The sequence below is a fragment of the Argopecten irradians genome, chromosome 10 (genome assembly GCF_041381155.1).
Source record: "Argopecten irradians isolate NY chromosome 10, Ai_NY, whole genome shotgun sequence".
Classification (NCBI taxonomy): domain Eukaryota; kingdom Metazoa; phylum Mollusca; class Bivalvia; order Pectinida; family Pectinidae; genus Argopecten; species Argopecten irradians.
The window spans coordinates 31,283,591-31,299,950 of record NC_091143.1 but is presented as its reverse complement, the minus strand read 5'-3'; the positions used below and the strand labels follow the sequence as shown (position 1 = coordinate 31,299,950).

The following is a 16,360-nucleotide window of genomic DNA, read 5'->3' as shown; positions in this document are numbered from 1 at the left end:
ATCATAGCGTTGTGAAAATCTTTGCTGATGACTCTAAACTTTTCAGAAACAACAGCGATACAACAGCAGAGATGTCAACAGCTCCGATTTGGGCGGAGCCGCTCCGAATTTAACACTCAAAATCCGCTCTCCGATTTTGTCTTTAAAATCCCCGATTTATTAAGTCAACAACCAAAAATTTTATTTTATCGTATTTTCACAGCTGTCCAGTTATCAAATCGGAAGTCAATGATCGTAATCACTTACGCGCTCTTCCGAAGTGATGTAATTTAAGCGTCTCCAACAAGCGGACCTGTGATCATGACATTGCGCTTCGGCATCTACCTCGTGTTCCATTAAATAGGAGCTTGAGTTCCGATGTGTTCTTGCTGTGCTCTCCAGGGAAATTTACAACCATCTGGTGGACGTCCAGGCCCCAGACCTAACATATAAAAAATGTTCATTACACCCAAATACAGTAACAGCTAGCATATACATGATGTATAGTTTAATGTCATAATGTCGTATTTGACCCAATAACACCCACCCCCATCCCTATTAGCGCCCCTCCCATTTTATAAGGCTTCAATTTCACTTACTTTGACTGGTTTTGGTTTTACCAATTTCTTTAGGAAATTGATTTATGGCTTACTTTGTAGAATAATTTTATGAAAGGTAAGTCCAAATTTGTTTATATTTAGCGCCCCCTGAGTTGCGTCAATTTTTCAAGCGCCCTAGGCGCTTATTGGGTCAAATACGGTGAGTGAAAGGAACAATTTTTCTAAAAACATTTAAACAGTTGAACAATGACAACAGTTTTTGCCAAGGAAAATTTAAAATGAATTTTATTACTTTAGGCTTAAATAGAAAATCAACGTCTTACTGTAAACATATTTATTTTATCTGAATAGGGCAATAAAGATTTAAAGATGCTTCACCACCGACAGAGCATAAATGATATTAATCATTTGAACAATAATTGGTGTTTAATCGTGTATATATATGCCTAATTAACACAAAAAAAAATTATATAAAGATAATTTATCACACTTTTGTCTTTGATAATGAACGTTTTGCCCATGCGATACTAGTGCTGTCCGTGCCGTCATATCAGCGCCCGGGCTGATATCACATTATGACGTCATAATTTGATATCAGCCCGGGCTGATATCAGTTGATATCAGTTATCGGCCCGGGCTGATATCAGTTATCGGCCCGGGCTGATATCACGTCATCCGGGGTTTTCACTCCGGATTTTAGAGTTGCCGCTTCGATTCTGTTTCCTATAAGTTGAATAACGGATACAATTTTTAATTTCAAAATAGTTCTCGGATAAGCGTATTGAGAAAGATATCAGAAATCAGAAATAGTCTGTTTCATGATGATTTTACTGGAGATAAATGTCTTAACTAAGATCAAGTTAAAATGAGTTATGTCCACAGTGCCGAAAACAAAGCATCGCAATTCACATAATTATAACACAAAAAGAATGTATTCGGTATAAATAAAATCAACGACATGCGTTTGTCAACAAGAAGAGACACAGGAATAAATTTGACAGCTTAATACGCGTAGTTTAATTTTCCCGTCGAATTCATAATTCCTGTCCATTGTAAAACTGATCATTCTGAAACGAACCCGCTTGGCCGGGATTTGTTGAACATTATCATTTTTTAAGTGATAGTTAACATTCACTAGGATCTTGTTAATTTTGCTTAAAATTTATGTTTCAACTCGTTCATTGAACCGGGGATTATGTATTTGTAAAAAACCAAAAAACCTATACAATGTACATGTACATATAATGAAGTTTTTCCACTGTTTCAACATTAAATTGGCCTACAATATGACCAGTGGAATATCGGTCATTGATCAATACGTTTTAATACATGTTTTTAAATTGTTGAAATTTCTTTCTCCTTTTTTTCAAAATGTGTGATAAAAAGGTTATGATATGTCAATTTTGATATCGCACCCTTTATCAGCCCTTGACCTGATATCAGCCCTCGGGCCTGCGGCCCTTGGGCTGATATGGCGGTCTTGGGCTGATAAAGGGTGCGATATCAAAATTGTCATATAATAACCTCTAATTATTTCACCTTTGGTGCATGCGCAATCAGTACTTTTTTCCATATAGGATATAGTGCCATAGAATTTTTTCAGGATTCAATTAATTATTTTTCATATGTTTAACTTTAAGTAAAATTACCCTCAAACTTTTCAATGGTGGTAATGGTGTAAAGTAAGTAACTTTTATAACTGAAGAAAAATACTAAATCGTCTGCTCCTGTTTTTATAGTGAAAAAATACAATTTGTCAACGGTGGACCATCTTTAAGTTCAAAGTTTCTAGTGAGAAATGTGTTAAAAATGTGATTACTGTTAAAATAATGAGCATAAATAGCCCAGTGAAGGGTCTAGATCAGACAGTGAATATGATTCTTACCTTGATATCTCCCTCAGATGATCCCGTTACAAAGTACTCCTCCTCTGGGTCCATGGCCAGACAACGGATTGCTGAGTCATGTGCCTGGAAGGTGTGGCGAATCTGTCGCTGTCTAATGTCAAATATACCTATCCTTCAGTCAAGGATTACATAGTGCAAGAACTTTGCTTTGACATTTCTGGTTTCGTAGATCACATTAATTTCATGAACATTTTAGTTTTATATTTATTCCCTCATCAACATAATTTCTAGATTTTTTTTTGCAAAATAATGTCTTTGATAAGCAGCATAACCATATGAATCCCTGTACTTGTCACATATGGTATGCTATAAAGAGAATCTTAACAGAAACAGCTGTGATGGCTGAAATGTCTCAATATTTTACCGTAAGCCCTCCAAATGTCTCTACATTTTGCCATAAGCCCTCCAACTCTAGGTTGCGAGTTCAAATCCAATGTGGGGCAGCTAACTGCTAGATAATAACTACTAGTCAGTGTTTTTTATCTGGTTACTACATCTTTCCTCCAAAAACAAACCTAGCATATCTTTAAATGGCCTTAACAGCACATTACAATAACCAAATCAAATTAAAAAGTATGGCTAGCACAATGTTTTTTATTGCTGCCTTGATTAAAGAGTTTAATATTTCCATCTAGACCAAATGACCCTGAAAATCAAGAAATTATATGAAGTTATAAAATTTCAAAGGATACATATTTCGCCCTTGCGTCCCCCACTGATCAGGAGTTGGTGATGTGGAGCATACACTACAGCTGGACAGCCATGCTCATGGCAGGTAAAGGCTGCAAGGAAAAGTGAATAAAAGAAACTATAGAAACATTGGTGAAACACAGATACCCCTGCATCCATATGGAATTAGGTGACGCAACAGGATGGGACTGGATGGACAGTATATATACAAAGGATCCTTAATAATCTAGTCACTTACATCCCAAGCCTAAATATTGTTTATTCTATGTACGAAGTCAATAATCATTCCCAGAGCAAGTTTTCCAGACTAGTGGTGTCCAGCTTATCGTGGGCCCACTGTACTCCCATCATTTCAGGTAGACAAGGGCATAAAAGAACTTTACCATGCACCCAAATTTATTGATTAAATCTGTATGTTATATTTAATAGATTTTAATTTTTTGGCTTTTCGTATCCTCAATCAAAATGAAACAATGTTATAAGAACATGGGCAGATATACCTGTACAATAAATCAAAGAAACTTGTCATATTGAGGAATATGGCTAGTTATATGTCAGAAACCTTAATCCTAGAAGGAATTTACCAAATGATGAGACAGAGAGAAGTACTTACCATGTACACATGCACTACGCTGGGGAAGTAGCGTATCCCACAAACACACGTTACGACTTTCCGAGGAGTGACCCGCTGTAGCGATCAGACTAGACGATCCAACAAACGCAAAGTCACTGGTCGTCTTGTTATGACATTTTAGTTTCTGTAAGTTAAAAGAGAAGGTATAGTGAAAACAGAAGCATGATTCAAAAACTTTGTAATCTACATTACAGTTGAAAACTTATGGATATATCATCATTCTGTGTTTTTATGGATGCCTAACAACATTGTCTCCGAGATTAAATTTTCCAGTTTAAATTTTAAACTTGCCTCGGTCTTTATTAGCCTCACAATAATATATGCTGTTACCACAGTTACTATAAAACACTTTATTTTTGTAAAATATAAATTTTCACGTAATTTCACAAGTAACCTCCAATGCACATTCAAATATTTTAAACTATTGTATGCACGAAAATGATTTAAAGTGGTTTGTAATACCATCGCAGAATATGCCATTTTTGTGCCAATTGTGAAGACATGACAATTGTAAAGCGTTTGTGTCCATTGTGAAGCCTCTGTGTCAATTGTGAAGGCTTTATGTCCATTGTGAAGCTTCTGTGTCAATTGTGAAGGCTTTATGTCCATTGTGAAGCCTCTGTGTCCATAAATGTGAAGCCTCTGTGTCAATTGTGAAGGCTTTATGTCCATTGTGAAGCCTCTGAGTCAATTGTGAAGCATCTCTGTCAATTGTGAAGCCTTTGTGTCAATTGTAAAGCCTCTTTCTCAATTGTGAAGTCTCTATGTCTATTGTAAAGCCTTTATGTCAATTGTGAAGCCTCTTTGTCAATTGTGAAGCCTCTGTCAATTGTGGAGCCTGTATGTCAATTGTGAAGCCTCTGTGTCAATTGTGAAGCCTCTATGTCATTTATGAAGCCTCTATGTCAATTGTGAAGCCACTGTGTCATTTGTGAAGCATCTGTGTCAATTGTGAAACCTCAGTGACAAGTGTGAAAAATGTAGGTCGATTGTGAAGCCTATATGTCAATTGTGAAGCATTTGTTTCAATTGTGAAACTGTGAAGCCTCTTTGTCAATACGTCGGTTTCAAGATCCCAAAATGACGTGGGTAAAGTACTATTTACTGTCAATCAGTCCAACCATCCGGTAATTATGACATAATCATATGACGTGAGTTTTGTGACGTCATAATCACCGGAAGGTGGGACTAATCGACGGTAAACTGTACTTTACCCACGGCGTTGTCTGATCTCGAAACTCCCGTATTGTGAAGCCTCTGTGTCAATTTTGAAGCCTATGTGTCAATTGTGAAACTATGAAGCCTCTGTGTCAATTGTGAAACTGTGAAGCCTCTGTGTCAATTGTGAAGCCTCTTTATCAATTATTAAGCCTCTGTGTCAAAATGCAGTAAACAGAAATATTTCCATATAACCAGGTATGCAGTAAACTATTCTTACCATGATGGGTTTGTTGAAGTTGCTACCCAGTCCAACTTGCCACAGACAGATATCACCCTCTGTATCACTGACACAGCACTGCAACATAAACCATATAACCATAGGCTCACAACAAGTCGGAGTAAGTGTAAGAATTATCAACCTTGCTCAATGATCTCTCGGACAAGGTAGTTATTTTTGCTATCTATTACATTTACTTTTTTTTTAAATATTCTAAACTAAATCTCAATACTTGAATTATTTCAGGTCCTTTCATGTAATGTACTTTAACCAATTCATGATCATCCATTAGTGTCAATTTAATCTAACATTATACTAGTATAACACTAGTTACACCTCACATAAAACTTTGCATTTGCTGAGCATCATCTGAATTTACATTTTTTTACCTTGTTTCCTTGGGAGCTGAACAGAACTTTGGTGACTTTAGGAAACACCCCTGGTTGTCGGAGCATCGCCAGCGGCTGGATATGACCCCATTCATACAGTCTCACACTTCCATCGGAACCTCCTGTCAGGTCTGACAAATCAAAAGCAAGCAAGTCAACAGTTAGGCAACAATGATGGATGGCAAGACAAACATTCAACAGGTAGGCATACAGCTAATGTATGGTAGGCAAAAAAACTTACAGAATGGTACAAAACTTTACACATTAATATTTTAAAGTATTGAAACTCATATCAGTCAATATTCTAAGTAAAAAGTCAATAGTTCATGACTAATTATGCAATACTTAAATGACATTTAGTGAAGTAATACCTGTATGATTAAGACTTACAGTGGGGAAGATTTGGATGGGATCCTATTCGCCTAACTCCGGATACCGGTCGTCGTAGCAACTGTAAGTAGAGCAAACCATACTTCAAATGTATTGACATTTTTGGGAGAAGAGAACAGGCATATTTATGAAGAAAATTGTTATTTACAACAAATTTAATTGTTATTTACAAAAAATTCAATAAATACCCATAAAGTGTCAAAAAATATGGATTGAGACAAGAGAATAACTTAAAATATTTTGTCTGATTGTATATTAGAATTATCTCTGAAACATTTCTTTACAATCACACCATTTATCAACAAAAGAAAATAAAACATGTACATTTATTTAGTAAAATTCCATTTCGTTGAATAGCAGATCCTAATGTTATTTTGATTTAGTTATAGAAAGGGTAACCAGAATCTGTTGTTATTTTGATTAAGTTATAGACAGAGTAACCAAAAAATGCTATGGTACGTATACACTAATACAAGAACAAAGATATCTATTTAATCAGAATGTGACAAAGGAACAGGTCCCGATTTCTCAACACAAAAGTGCAGATGTTAAAACTCAAACTTTTTTTCTTATGTATCTGATATGATTTTTTTTAACTTCAGTCAGTTTTGACTTAAGTTTGTTTCGAAAAATCGGGGCCAGAATTTTTTAATCCAAATCATCCAAAAATTGATAGCAAAAATAAGATGGGCACATTCACTGTACTGTACTGTAACTAAAACAATAGCAATCATCAAAGATTATTAGCTGGTGAGTGTATATATATACGACAATTTAAAATACTGAACAGTACAGATAAACACATATGTAATTTTATATAGTTTATCATCAGGTATGAGTATACTTTTCCAAATTAAACATTTATCAGAAAAGAATTATATTCAGAAGCAAATCAGACAAAATGTCTACAGGTAATTCCATCAGTGGGACAAAATATTGTGAATTTTCAAGATCTGCTCTCAATTGAGACACAAAAAGAACAAACAAAATAACATATGAAGGATGTTCACAAAAACAATACACACATATGGAACATATAAATAAACTATAGGGACAAGATCAATGTGTATTATTTAAACGATCCCTTCAGTACTTTTTACAAGTGTATGTACCCAGTGGTTTACTTGCTATAATCATGTCACTTAACTACAGTTCTGGAAAAAAGCAGTAAAAATAAAATTGACAGCCAGTAAATAAAATTAAAGTACCATGCATCATCACAAAATCAGCATAAATCTTCAAACTTTCAAAATAAATCTATCAAAAGTATTCCAATAGCACAAAGATACATGTTCCAATGAAAGGAATATGCCTATAAATTATGTAATGTCGCAAAAGGAGTAAAAAGTGTACACACAATCATATTTCTGTCACACAATCTCAGACAATAGAATTACCAAATAATCATCAAATCATCAAATAATGATGATTTAAACAAAAAATTGATTTAAACAAAAGGTTTTTTTTTTTTTTTTTAGAAAAATCACTATATTGGTAAATGCTCATCGTTGAAACAAAAATGTAGTGTAAAGCTACCATGATGGATATTCATAAAAACTAAAAATCATAAAATATACAGCCATTTGTACACAAAATATAGCGCCAGCAAATTCATCAAATATAAAAAGAAATAAAATCAGTACACAATAACAATAGTTTGTCTAAGGTGACAGAATATAGGGAACAGTCGGGATCCTCACTTATAATACGGTACTACTACAAGTTGATAGTTCTTCTTTTGTTATTTGAGAAAGCTATTCTAAGATATGGTGCCATATCAAGTGCCTACCTGGAAGTATTGTCAAATTGATCCTGAAATATTGAACTATCATATTTGTGCATTCTTCTGCAATTTATACTTTTGGTCAGGATAATTATTGAATAGTTATGACCTGAATCATAAGTCAGAACTTTGATAATATAAAGTGACTTATTTAATGAATTTTCTTGAAACATTAAATAAAAACAACATAGTGAGCAAGGAATTGATAATACCATATATGACCCTATATGCACCCCTCCCCCTTTTGCAGCCATAATTTCACTACTTAAACGCAGACTGAAACTACGAAAACTGTGTATGTTTATATGTTTGATTTCTGTTGTAAATTGAGTATTGACTTACCCTATGCAATATATTTTGTGAAATGTTAGCCAAAATTTGGTCCTGTTAAGCCCCATTCTTATTTGCAGCTGCCTTGGGTGTTTATTGGGTGGACTACAGTATTTGCTTGAATTGATTAATCTTATTAATAATCTATTCTGTCACCTCAAACATGCCGACAAAAATCATAATATTGCATTCTAAAATCATGAAAAGATATACAAGCACAATAACAACATACATTTATGCATAAAACATAAACAAAAAGACAATAGCTAGGTCATAAACAATAAGATACTGAGGAAGGTCATTCACAATAAAGTAACTGAGGAAGGTCATTCACAATAAAGTAACTGAGGAAGGTACTTCACAGTGATAAAGGTCTACACAAGTCTATAACAACATACAACATTTAGCCCTGGTCATCCACACAACTGTATGTCTAATATCACACCTGATCTTCAAACTCCTAAATATTACAATCATTACATAGACATTGATGAAGCAGTTCTATCTCTGTTAAGCTAGACAGAAGAACTTTTGTTGATTTCTTTTTTAAACTTTTAATCCTTTAATAATTGGTCTCACAAAAAAATCTCTTGTTTCATTACACTTTGTAAATAATGAGGATCAACTTATCAGGAAATCTTTTAAAATTTACCAGGTACTTGTTCTTGAGGCTTGTTTGTTCAACTAATCAAAATTTTATTGAAGTTGACCTCTAACCAGTAAGGTAATTCCCATTGATTCAAATCTTAAGTTATCTAATGAGATCACATCATCTTACTATGAATTTCTGGTAAATTTTCTTAATTTGTTTCTTCCTTCAATTCGCAAAGGTGATTGAAAATAATTAAAAGTTAAATTTCTTCTACCTAAAATGTGTGTAATCATATGGAAAAAAATCCTATCAAACAGCATGTGTAGATGTGTTGTTGCATGACCAGGGCCGATCTTTTGGATAAACATACCAATCTGAGAAGACGCCGACTCCGGTCCAGAACGTGCTGAGAAAATTGGGGATTTGTGATACCAGGGATATGTATCCCCTTACCCTGACACACACCAGAGAAAAATAAACACATCAGTATAGGCAGTTAACAATCAGCATAGGATCAGCATAGGATCAGCATAGTCAGGGACAGTAAACAATCAATCAATAATCAGCATAGGATCAGCGTAGTCAGGGACAGTAAACAATCAGCATAGGATTGGCTTAGTCAGGGACAGTAAACAATCAGCATAGGATCAGCGTAGTCAGGGACAGTAAACAATCAGCATAGGATCAGCGTAGTCAGGGACAGTAAACAATCAGCATAGGATCAGCTTAGTCAGGGACAGTAAACAATCAGCATAGGATCATTGTAGTCAGAAGTCACAGTAGTACAACAATGACCAAAGTCAGCTCTGCCAGAGGCAATTAGAATAATCAGCATTATGTCAAAGGCAGTGTAACAATCGTCATAGGATCAGCATAGTCAGGGATAGTTAAAAATAATCAGCATTGTCCACCTAGTCATACACCAACAATCAGCTCCATGTCAGAAGAGCCATAGCATTTCATCTAGGCATAATGCAATTATTCAGAATAGCTGTACTACATGCAGTATACAATCAGCATTGAATCAGGTCAATTTAATGGGCAGTATGCTGTCATAATTGTCAACTTAGTCAGATGCAGCATGCAATCAGCATAGGATCAATGTAGTTGGAGACAGTACACAATCAGCATTTTTGAATCCGTGTATTCAGAGGAAATATATAATAAGCATAAAGTCAGCATAATCAGACATAATATACAATCAACATTGGGGCTTTATTGTTATCACAATACAGGCAGTAAATGTCAATATAGAGGTGTGATTTCATATGGAAACAGTGTCTGTATAGGTATAGTAAATACAGCATAGTCAGTACAGAATCAGTATAATATCAGTTGTTAGACAACTACAGTCCAGCATAGTCAGTACAGAATCAATATAATATCAGTTGTCTGATAACTACAATCCAGAATATAGTCCAGTATAAGCAGTATAAGAATCAGTATAATATCAGTTGTCTGATAACTACAATCCAGAATATAGTCCAGTATAAGCAGTATAAGAATCAGTATAATATCAGTTGTCAAAAAACTACAGTGCAGTACAGAATCAGTATGATATCATTTGTCAGATAACTACAGTCCAGTATATATAGGGAGTAAAGAATCAGCGTAATATCATTTGCAAGATAACTATACACAGTCCAGTATATATACAAGCAGTACAAAAACAGTATACAGAGGATTCCACTAATTTGAATAAGTCATTTTCCATAAGAAAATATTCGAATAACTGGAGTATTCAAAAAGACGGAGTTGTCAGATAAATATAGTCCAGAATAGAATCAGTAGCTGCAAGTTTACTATTTCCCAGTATAGAAGTATAGAATCAGCACATCATCCATGCAGCAGTCAGCCAAACATAATATCATATATAAGATAGTGAGAAAACTAAACCAGTGCATCAGTCAGTCAAACATAATATCATAGATAAGATAGTGAGAAAACCTAAACCAGTGCATCAGTCAGTCAAACCAAAAGCACAGGTTGGCGCAAGCCGGACATTTTCATGGTTGATATAGAAATAACAGAGACCAAAAATCAAAAAAGAAAATTCTATTCTTTCAAAGCATGAAAATCAAATAACCTTGATTCATACACTTAATGTAAGCTTCACTTTAGCCCACATCACTTTGAATTTCAAATCTCCCTAGAAAAGAAGGGATTTCTAGGGTTGGTTCTTAAAGACCCATGCTTAATCATACAAGTCATAAATTATCACTCCAAAAAAACAATTCCAGTAATATAGTATCTTCTTCTAGAGATTGGTCAACATGTCAAAGCCTAATGAGGTAGTAATACTTGCTGTTTAAAGTATATCATCCATCCTTTAAAAATCCACAGTATCTTAATTTATTAAAGTTGATGAAAAAGTCAGTTTTTATGCACACGATATGAATAATCACAGCGCTCATGCTCTTGTAGCAATACTGAACTGTTACATGTCTAATGGTACAGTGTTCATTTTTTCAAACATACAAAATCACCATTCAGAAAAAATTCTCAGTTCAATATAAAATGCAATTAATTATGTAAGATATTGTCCTAGAAATCATATAAAGGTAAATTTCATATGGGATATTCAAGATACAAAAACAATATGAACAAAGCATGATTATTGTCGATTACAATCATGGTAAAATACAAAGGTGGGACAAATTGATGGTGGTTGTACCTCACCCATGTTTTATTTTATATCTGAAACTGACATATTAAAATGCTTCATCGAGCAAATAAAAACAAACAACAGAAAAATTAGAGAGAAAATTAGTTTTTAAAAAGATTTCAGTCTACAAAGTAGCAACAATTATATTGAATAAATGAAATTTTATCATAAGACAGTCAGAAACATGTACATCGTAAGAATAAAGAAATAAAATAAATAAAAAGAAAAGGATAATACCAACAAACAAAACAAAGAAAATGAAAAATGATAATCACAAAAATGGAGATTTTTTTTTATTAATTTACTAATTAATTTAACTTATTTATAAATTTATTTATATATATTTTCTTATTTTATTGGTTTATTTCTAATTTTATCTTTATTTTTTTTACTTTTGGCTTTTGTTTCTAGATATTAATTACAAAGTATGGTTACCAGGTAGGTTTAGCTTCAAGTTGATACAAGTGAAGCAGCACAGCACACCAAACTGTGAAACCATTACTAATTATCAGAGTTAATATACCAGTGAACCTGCAATCATCAGTTATATCCTGAACACCATGGTGTCAATAATAATATAACCCAAGAGGCAACCATGGTCAGATTAGAAAGATTGACTATCATCAACATCATGACTGATGCCTGATCTCTTTGATCAATGATGCATTCAATTTTCTTCTACATAGATGCTAATGGTTGATTAATCTGTATTTAAATATATTACAGATTTATCTGCCCTTGCAGGTAGGTATTTAATGTGACATCATGTGTTTACAAGCATGCTGTTTTTTACCCAGAGAAAACAACACAAATTTTCCTCACAAAATAATGACGTCACAATTTATACCTGTCCACAAGGGCAGATAACTATGTAATATGTAAAGATATAGAATAAGATTTCTAAATACCTGAAAGAGTACTAAAAGTGATTGAATAAGTATGTAGAGAAAATTCTGTTATATATATTGTTAAAATATTACACACTAATTGTAGTCACTCTATGTGTTGACTTACCTCTTTTGTTATAATGTTTTGGAGTTTCTAGAAAACGCATCCCAAAATCACATATACAGTTTAAACAAAATCGCAAAAGAGAAAATATCACAAATCTAAATAACTTGAATTGTTTTTCGTTTTATGACTTTAAAGATGTAAAGAAAAAAAACATATCAAAAAGATTTGAAAATTCCATGCCTACTTTTTTATGTCATTTACTACATGTAGTTTCAGATTCAATAAACAAAAGAAAATAACAGAAAACACAAAAAAAACTTTCAATAAAAAAAAAGAGAGGATACATATCTGAAGTTTTTCAGAGGAGCGAGAAATTGAGATTAAAGATTTATGTCAATTCTAACAGTAAAAAGTCCTTTATCTTCTTAGAATAGAATGTGAAAATCTCCCAACAAAACTTGGAAAAGTCAATGTCGCTCCCTAAGGTCCTAATGCCATATGCACAAAACATTAAAAGATAGAATGAGTTTTTATGCTTTTTAAATTATTACTTCCAAAAATAGACGACAAACCAGCATATGATATGTGAATATGGTAAGATGGTCATCATTAGAATTTTGGTATTTGAATAAAACATTATCAAAAGTGGCCTCTATGACCTTAAACAATATTTATCATAATTTAATTTCACTAATATTACTGACTTTTTTCCTAAAATCTTCTGAAATATCATAGCCAGACCATGAGCATAAGTCATGTATTTCTTCTTTTTGCACTTTTGAAAGAGATTGAATACACCTAATGTGAGGCCGTTATCCTATCTATAATATAACATCTGTCCTAGTGACCTCGACATACTGCAGGTTATGATGACCTTGAAAGGTCAAGGTCAAGAAAAAGTTTTTCCATGATACTAATACCAGGTATCTAAACAGAAATATGAAATATTTTAGAAACATATAATACAGAGATAACAAAGTTACAAAGTTTGATAATACAGTACCACACTGAAAATCACACTAAAATACTGTGCTGTCATTTACCTCAAGTTTAAGATGACGTTTCATCTAGAAAAACAGATTTACACGACGGGTATGATTTAAGAATTAATAGCCATGGCTTTAAGAATTTAATTATATATTAATTACAGTTTTTTGAGAATATTTCTTATTTGTTGTTAGTTTTGTTTTGTCATCATTGTAATTGATATTGTTCTTTTCTAAATTTTTCTTTTTTTTTTCAGTGTTCAACCATTTAGAAACATGGGCATATTTTGATATTTATTATACTTAAGCATTTAGATAGCAAGGGAATCTAAAACCTATTTACAGCAAGAATACATGAAAGTTTAATTAAGTCTTTTAGTGGGTATTAAAGGATAATCACTGATTCACCATCAATTTAATAAATTGTGTAGGTTGTAAAATTGAGCAAAACATTCAAACAGAAAGTAAATATATACACCATGTACAACCATATCAAATGTTATTTCATAAAACACATATACATCTCAAAGTAAAATGACAACAAACCATCAGTAATCAAAAATACAAATAATAAATGATTATTCTTAAAATGAAAAACTAAGGAACATCATTGCACAAATTATCTCCCTTGAATTATAATCATTTGCTACCCTAACCCTTATAGCTAATAACAAAGTCACATAGGCTACAGTGGAATATCCTTTACAATGAAACAAGTATAAAGTAGTTAGTAAATTTTAGTCCATAAAAAGTTTTCTATGTCGTCAGACTTACCACGTTTGTGCCCCTGCCAGTCTGTGAGTAGACCCCAGATCCAGGGTGTGTCGGGGTAGAGGCACCCGTCTGTGGACTTGACATTCCTGATGTTAACCCACTCTGTTGATTGTCTGACGGGGCCTGTACCACAAAGAAGTCCGTGGTGCTTCCCTCGGTGGGGTTGGGACTGAAACCAGGTTATAACTAAGGTAACTTTACCCAGCTTACAATGCTGTCATATTACAGAAATCAACATTCTAATTAATTGATTATAAACTACTGATCAGAAGTGTATGTGGTTTGAAAAATATTGAAGCCTGGAGATAGCATATAGTTACAACCAATTACAACATATTTTCATATCAAACTATGATGTTTTCTGTTATGGATTCAACTACTATAAAAAAGTTTATACACTCACTAATATAAGATGCTCATTTTTACACAGTTGTACATAGTTAACACTATTAATATGTAACGAGTGACTGAATTATTCAGAGCATAATCATTATTTTGACAAGCAAAATATTCTTTGAAACAATAACCTGTTTTTGAGATATATCAAGCAGTATCCTAACTATCTGATAAACTTGGTGTCCTACTTTCTGATTACCTTATTAACAACAACCTACTTTCTAACATATTTACTTATCAGAATGACCTAGTTTCATATATACTTGGCACTGATGACCTACTTTCTGATAAATTTGGCAACAGTGACCTACTTTCTTATATACTCTATGTCCATCTCGTTATCATCCTCCATCCAGGACGGTGGGTTCAACAGATGACCGATGTCCAGTTCTATAACATCTTTTTGTGTGGACAGCACCAAGAAGCTGGAATTGGCCTGAAAATATAGTAAATTTATGGGCCGAGGTCATCTATAAATAAATCTGACTACAACCATGACATAGCCACCTAATAGTGAAGAGGTCCTGAAGAAAAGATCTGTCAAATTAGAAATAAACAATATATTAATTACTTTTTAGTATAAGAGACTTTTCAAAAGAGGATAGACTATTAGGTCAAGAAATCCTAGTAATGAGATCAAAGTGAGTATAAAGGTTACAGCTAGACATTTGAGGTCAGTAAAGGTCAAACCAATGTTTAGTAGTAAAGGTCATCACAGGTCAATACCAAAATCGTCATGTATGCTGACCCAAATCAAGCCACTTTCATTGTTATGGTAATATTTTGTGTCATTATAATTAATTAGGCTCAAATGAGGTCAAACAACACTATACAGAGGTCAGAGGTCATCAAATTACAAGTTACCACTTCCAGAATGGTATAAAGTCACAGGCTAAAACCATAACAATCATTATGATGAATTAAAATGAATACAAGACTTCCTTACTAATTGTGTTACATTAAAACAAATGAATCAATGAATGAAAATATGAAATTATTCAGATAAAAGAAAAAATATATTCAAACTCAAACCGTTAATTTTACATAATAATTTATATATAATCAAAATTAAAATCATTGAATTTAAATTGTCTCATACAAATCCTAATTAGTAATTCCATTAATTAATGATCTTCTAACTAAAGGATAAAATCTGTTTAAACAAATCACCATAGAAATCCAGACATGGTGCATTAGGATCTTTGATACCTTGCTACATTACAAGTGATATGATGATGGCCAATCAACAGATATATCACCTCTGTCAAGTATTATATGTGATTCTGTATTTTGAAATGTTCATATACCCAAACATTTTATTGATATTGATGTGTACTTGTGCCTGTGTGGACAGATTCAACTAAACATTTGGATGTATAATGTGTACCGATTGGTTAAGATGTCTAAACATATTACCAAAAGCCTTCCACCTATGGTTTGAAGTTTTAATCTCATGTGGGGCCATTGTCAGGTACTGACTGCTGGTCGGTGGGTTTTTTTCTGAGTACTCCAGCTTTCCTTCACCAGCAAACCTGGCATATCCTTAAATGACCTTGGCTGTACAGGACATAACTAATAAAAGTGTAAGACCATCTCCCCTACACTATTGTATCATACTGGTTAAAGTGCTAAAAGGATTTACAGATGAAATATGAAACATAAAGAAACAAAAAAAATATATGCAAAAAAAAATATCAATTGTTGAATTCCTGTAAGGTCATGAATTAAAGAATGCATCGTTGAATGAATGAATAAATAAATAAATAAATAAATAAGAATGTATTTAGAAATGAATAAATGGATAGAAACTATGTGAAAAATGTGCATAATTATATAAAATAATTCATGCAAGCATGCAGAAAAGAAACCAAATATGAATGAGTTCTAAAAAAGT

The 16,360-nt window shown here is 33.1% G+C and overlaps 1 protein-coding gene across 1 annotated transcript in view; it reads right to left on the bottom strand.

The window, feature by feature from the left end:
- Positions 1-298: 298 nt before the first annotated feature.
- Positions 299-16,360, bottom strand: part of LOC138332654 (dmX-like protein 2) — an 89,952-nt gene continuing 73,890 nt past the window's right edge. Inside the window, exons 41-51 of the mRNA XM_069280650.1 lie at positions 14,778-14,902; positions 14,071-14,239; positions 13,354-13,377; positions 9,062-9,145; positions 5,987-6,047; positions 5,597-5,727; positions 5,208-5,285; positions 3,749-3,893; positions 3,138-3,227; positions 2,425-2,552; positions 299-421 (exon numbers count right to left, since the gene is read on the bottom strand). Of these exons, the coding sequence (XP_069136751.1) occupies positions 299-421; positions 2,425-2,552; positions 3,138-3,227; positions 3,749-3,893; positions 5,208-5,285; positions 5,597-5,727; positions 5,987-6,047; positions 9,062-9,145; positions 13,354-13,377; positions 14,071-14,239; positions 14,778-14,902 (1,158 nt within the window). The remainder of the gene's footprint in view (positions 422-2,424; positions 2,553-3,137; positions 3,228-3,748; positions 3,894-5,207; positions 5,286-5,596; positions 5,728-5,986; positions 6,048-9,061; positions 9,146-13,353; positions 13,378-14,070; positions 14,240-14,777; positions 14,903-16,360) is intronic.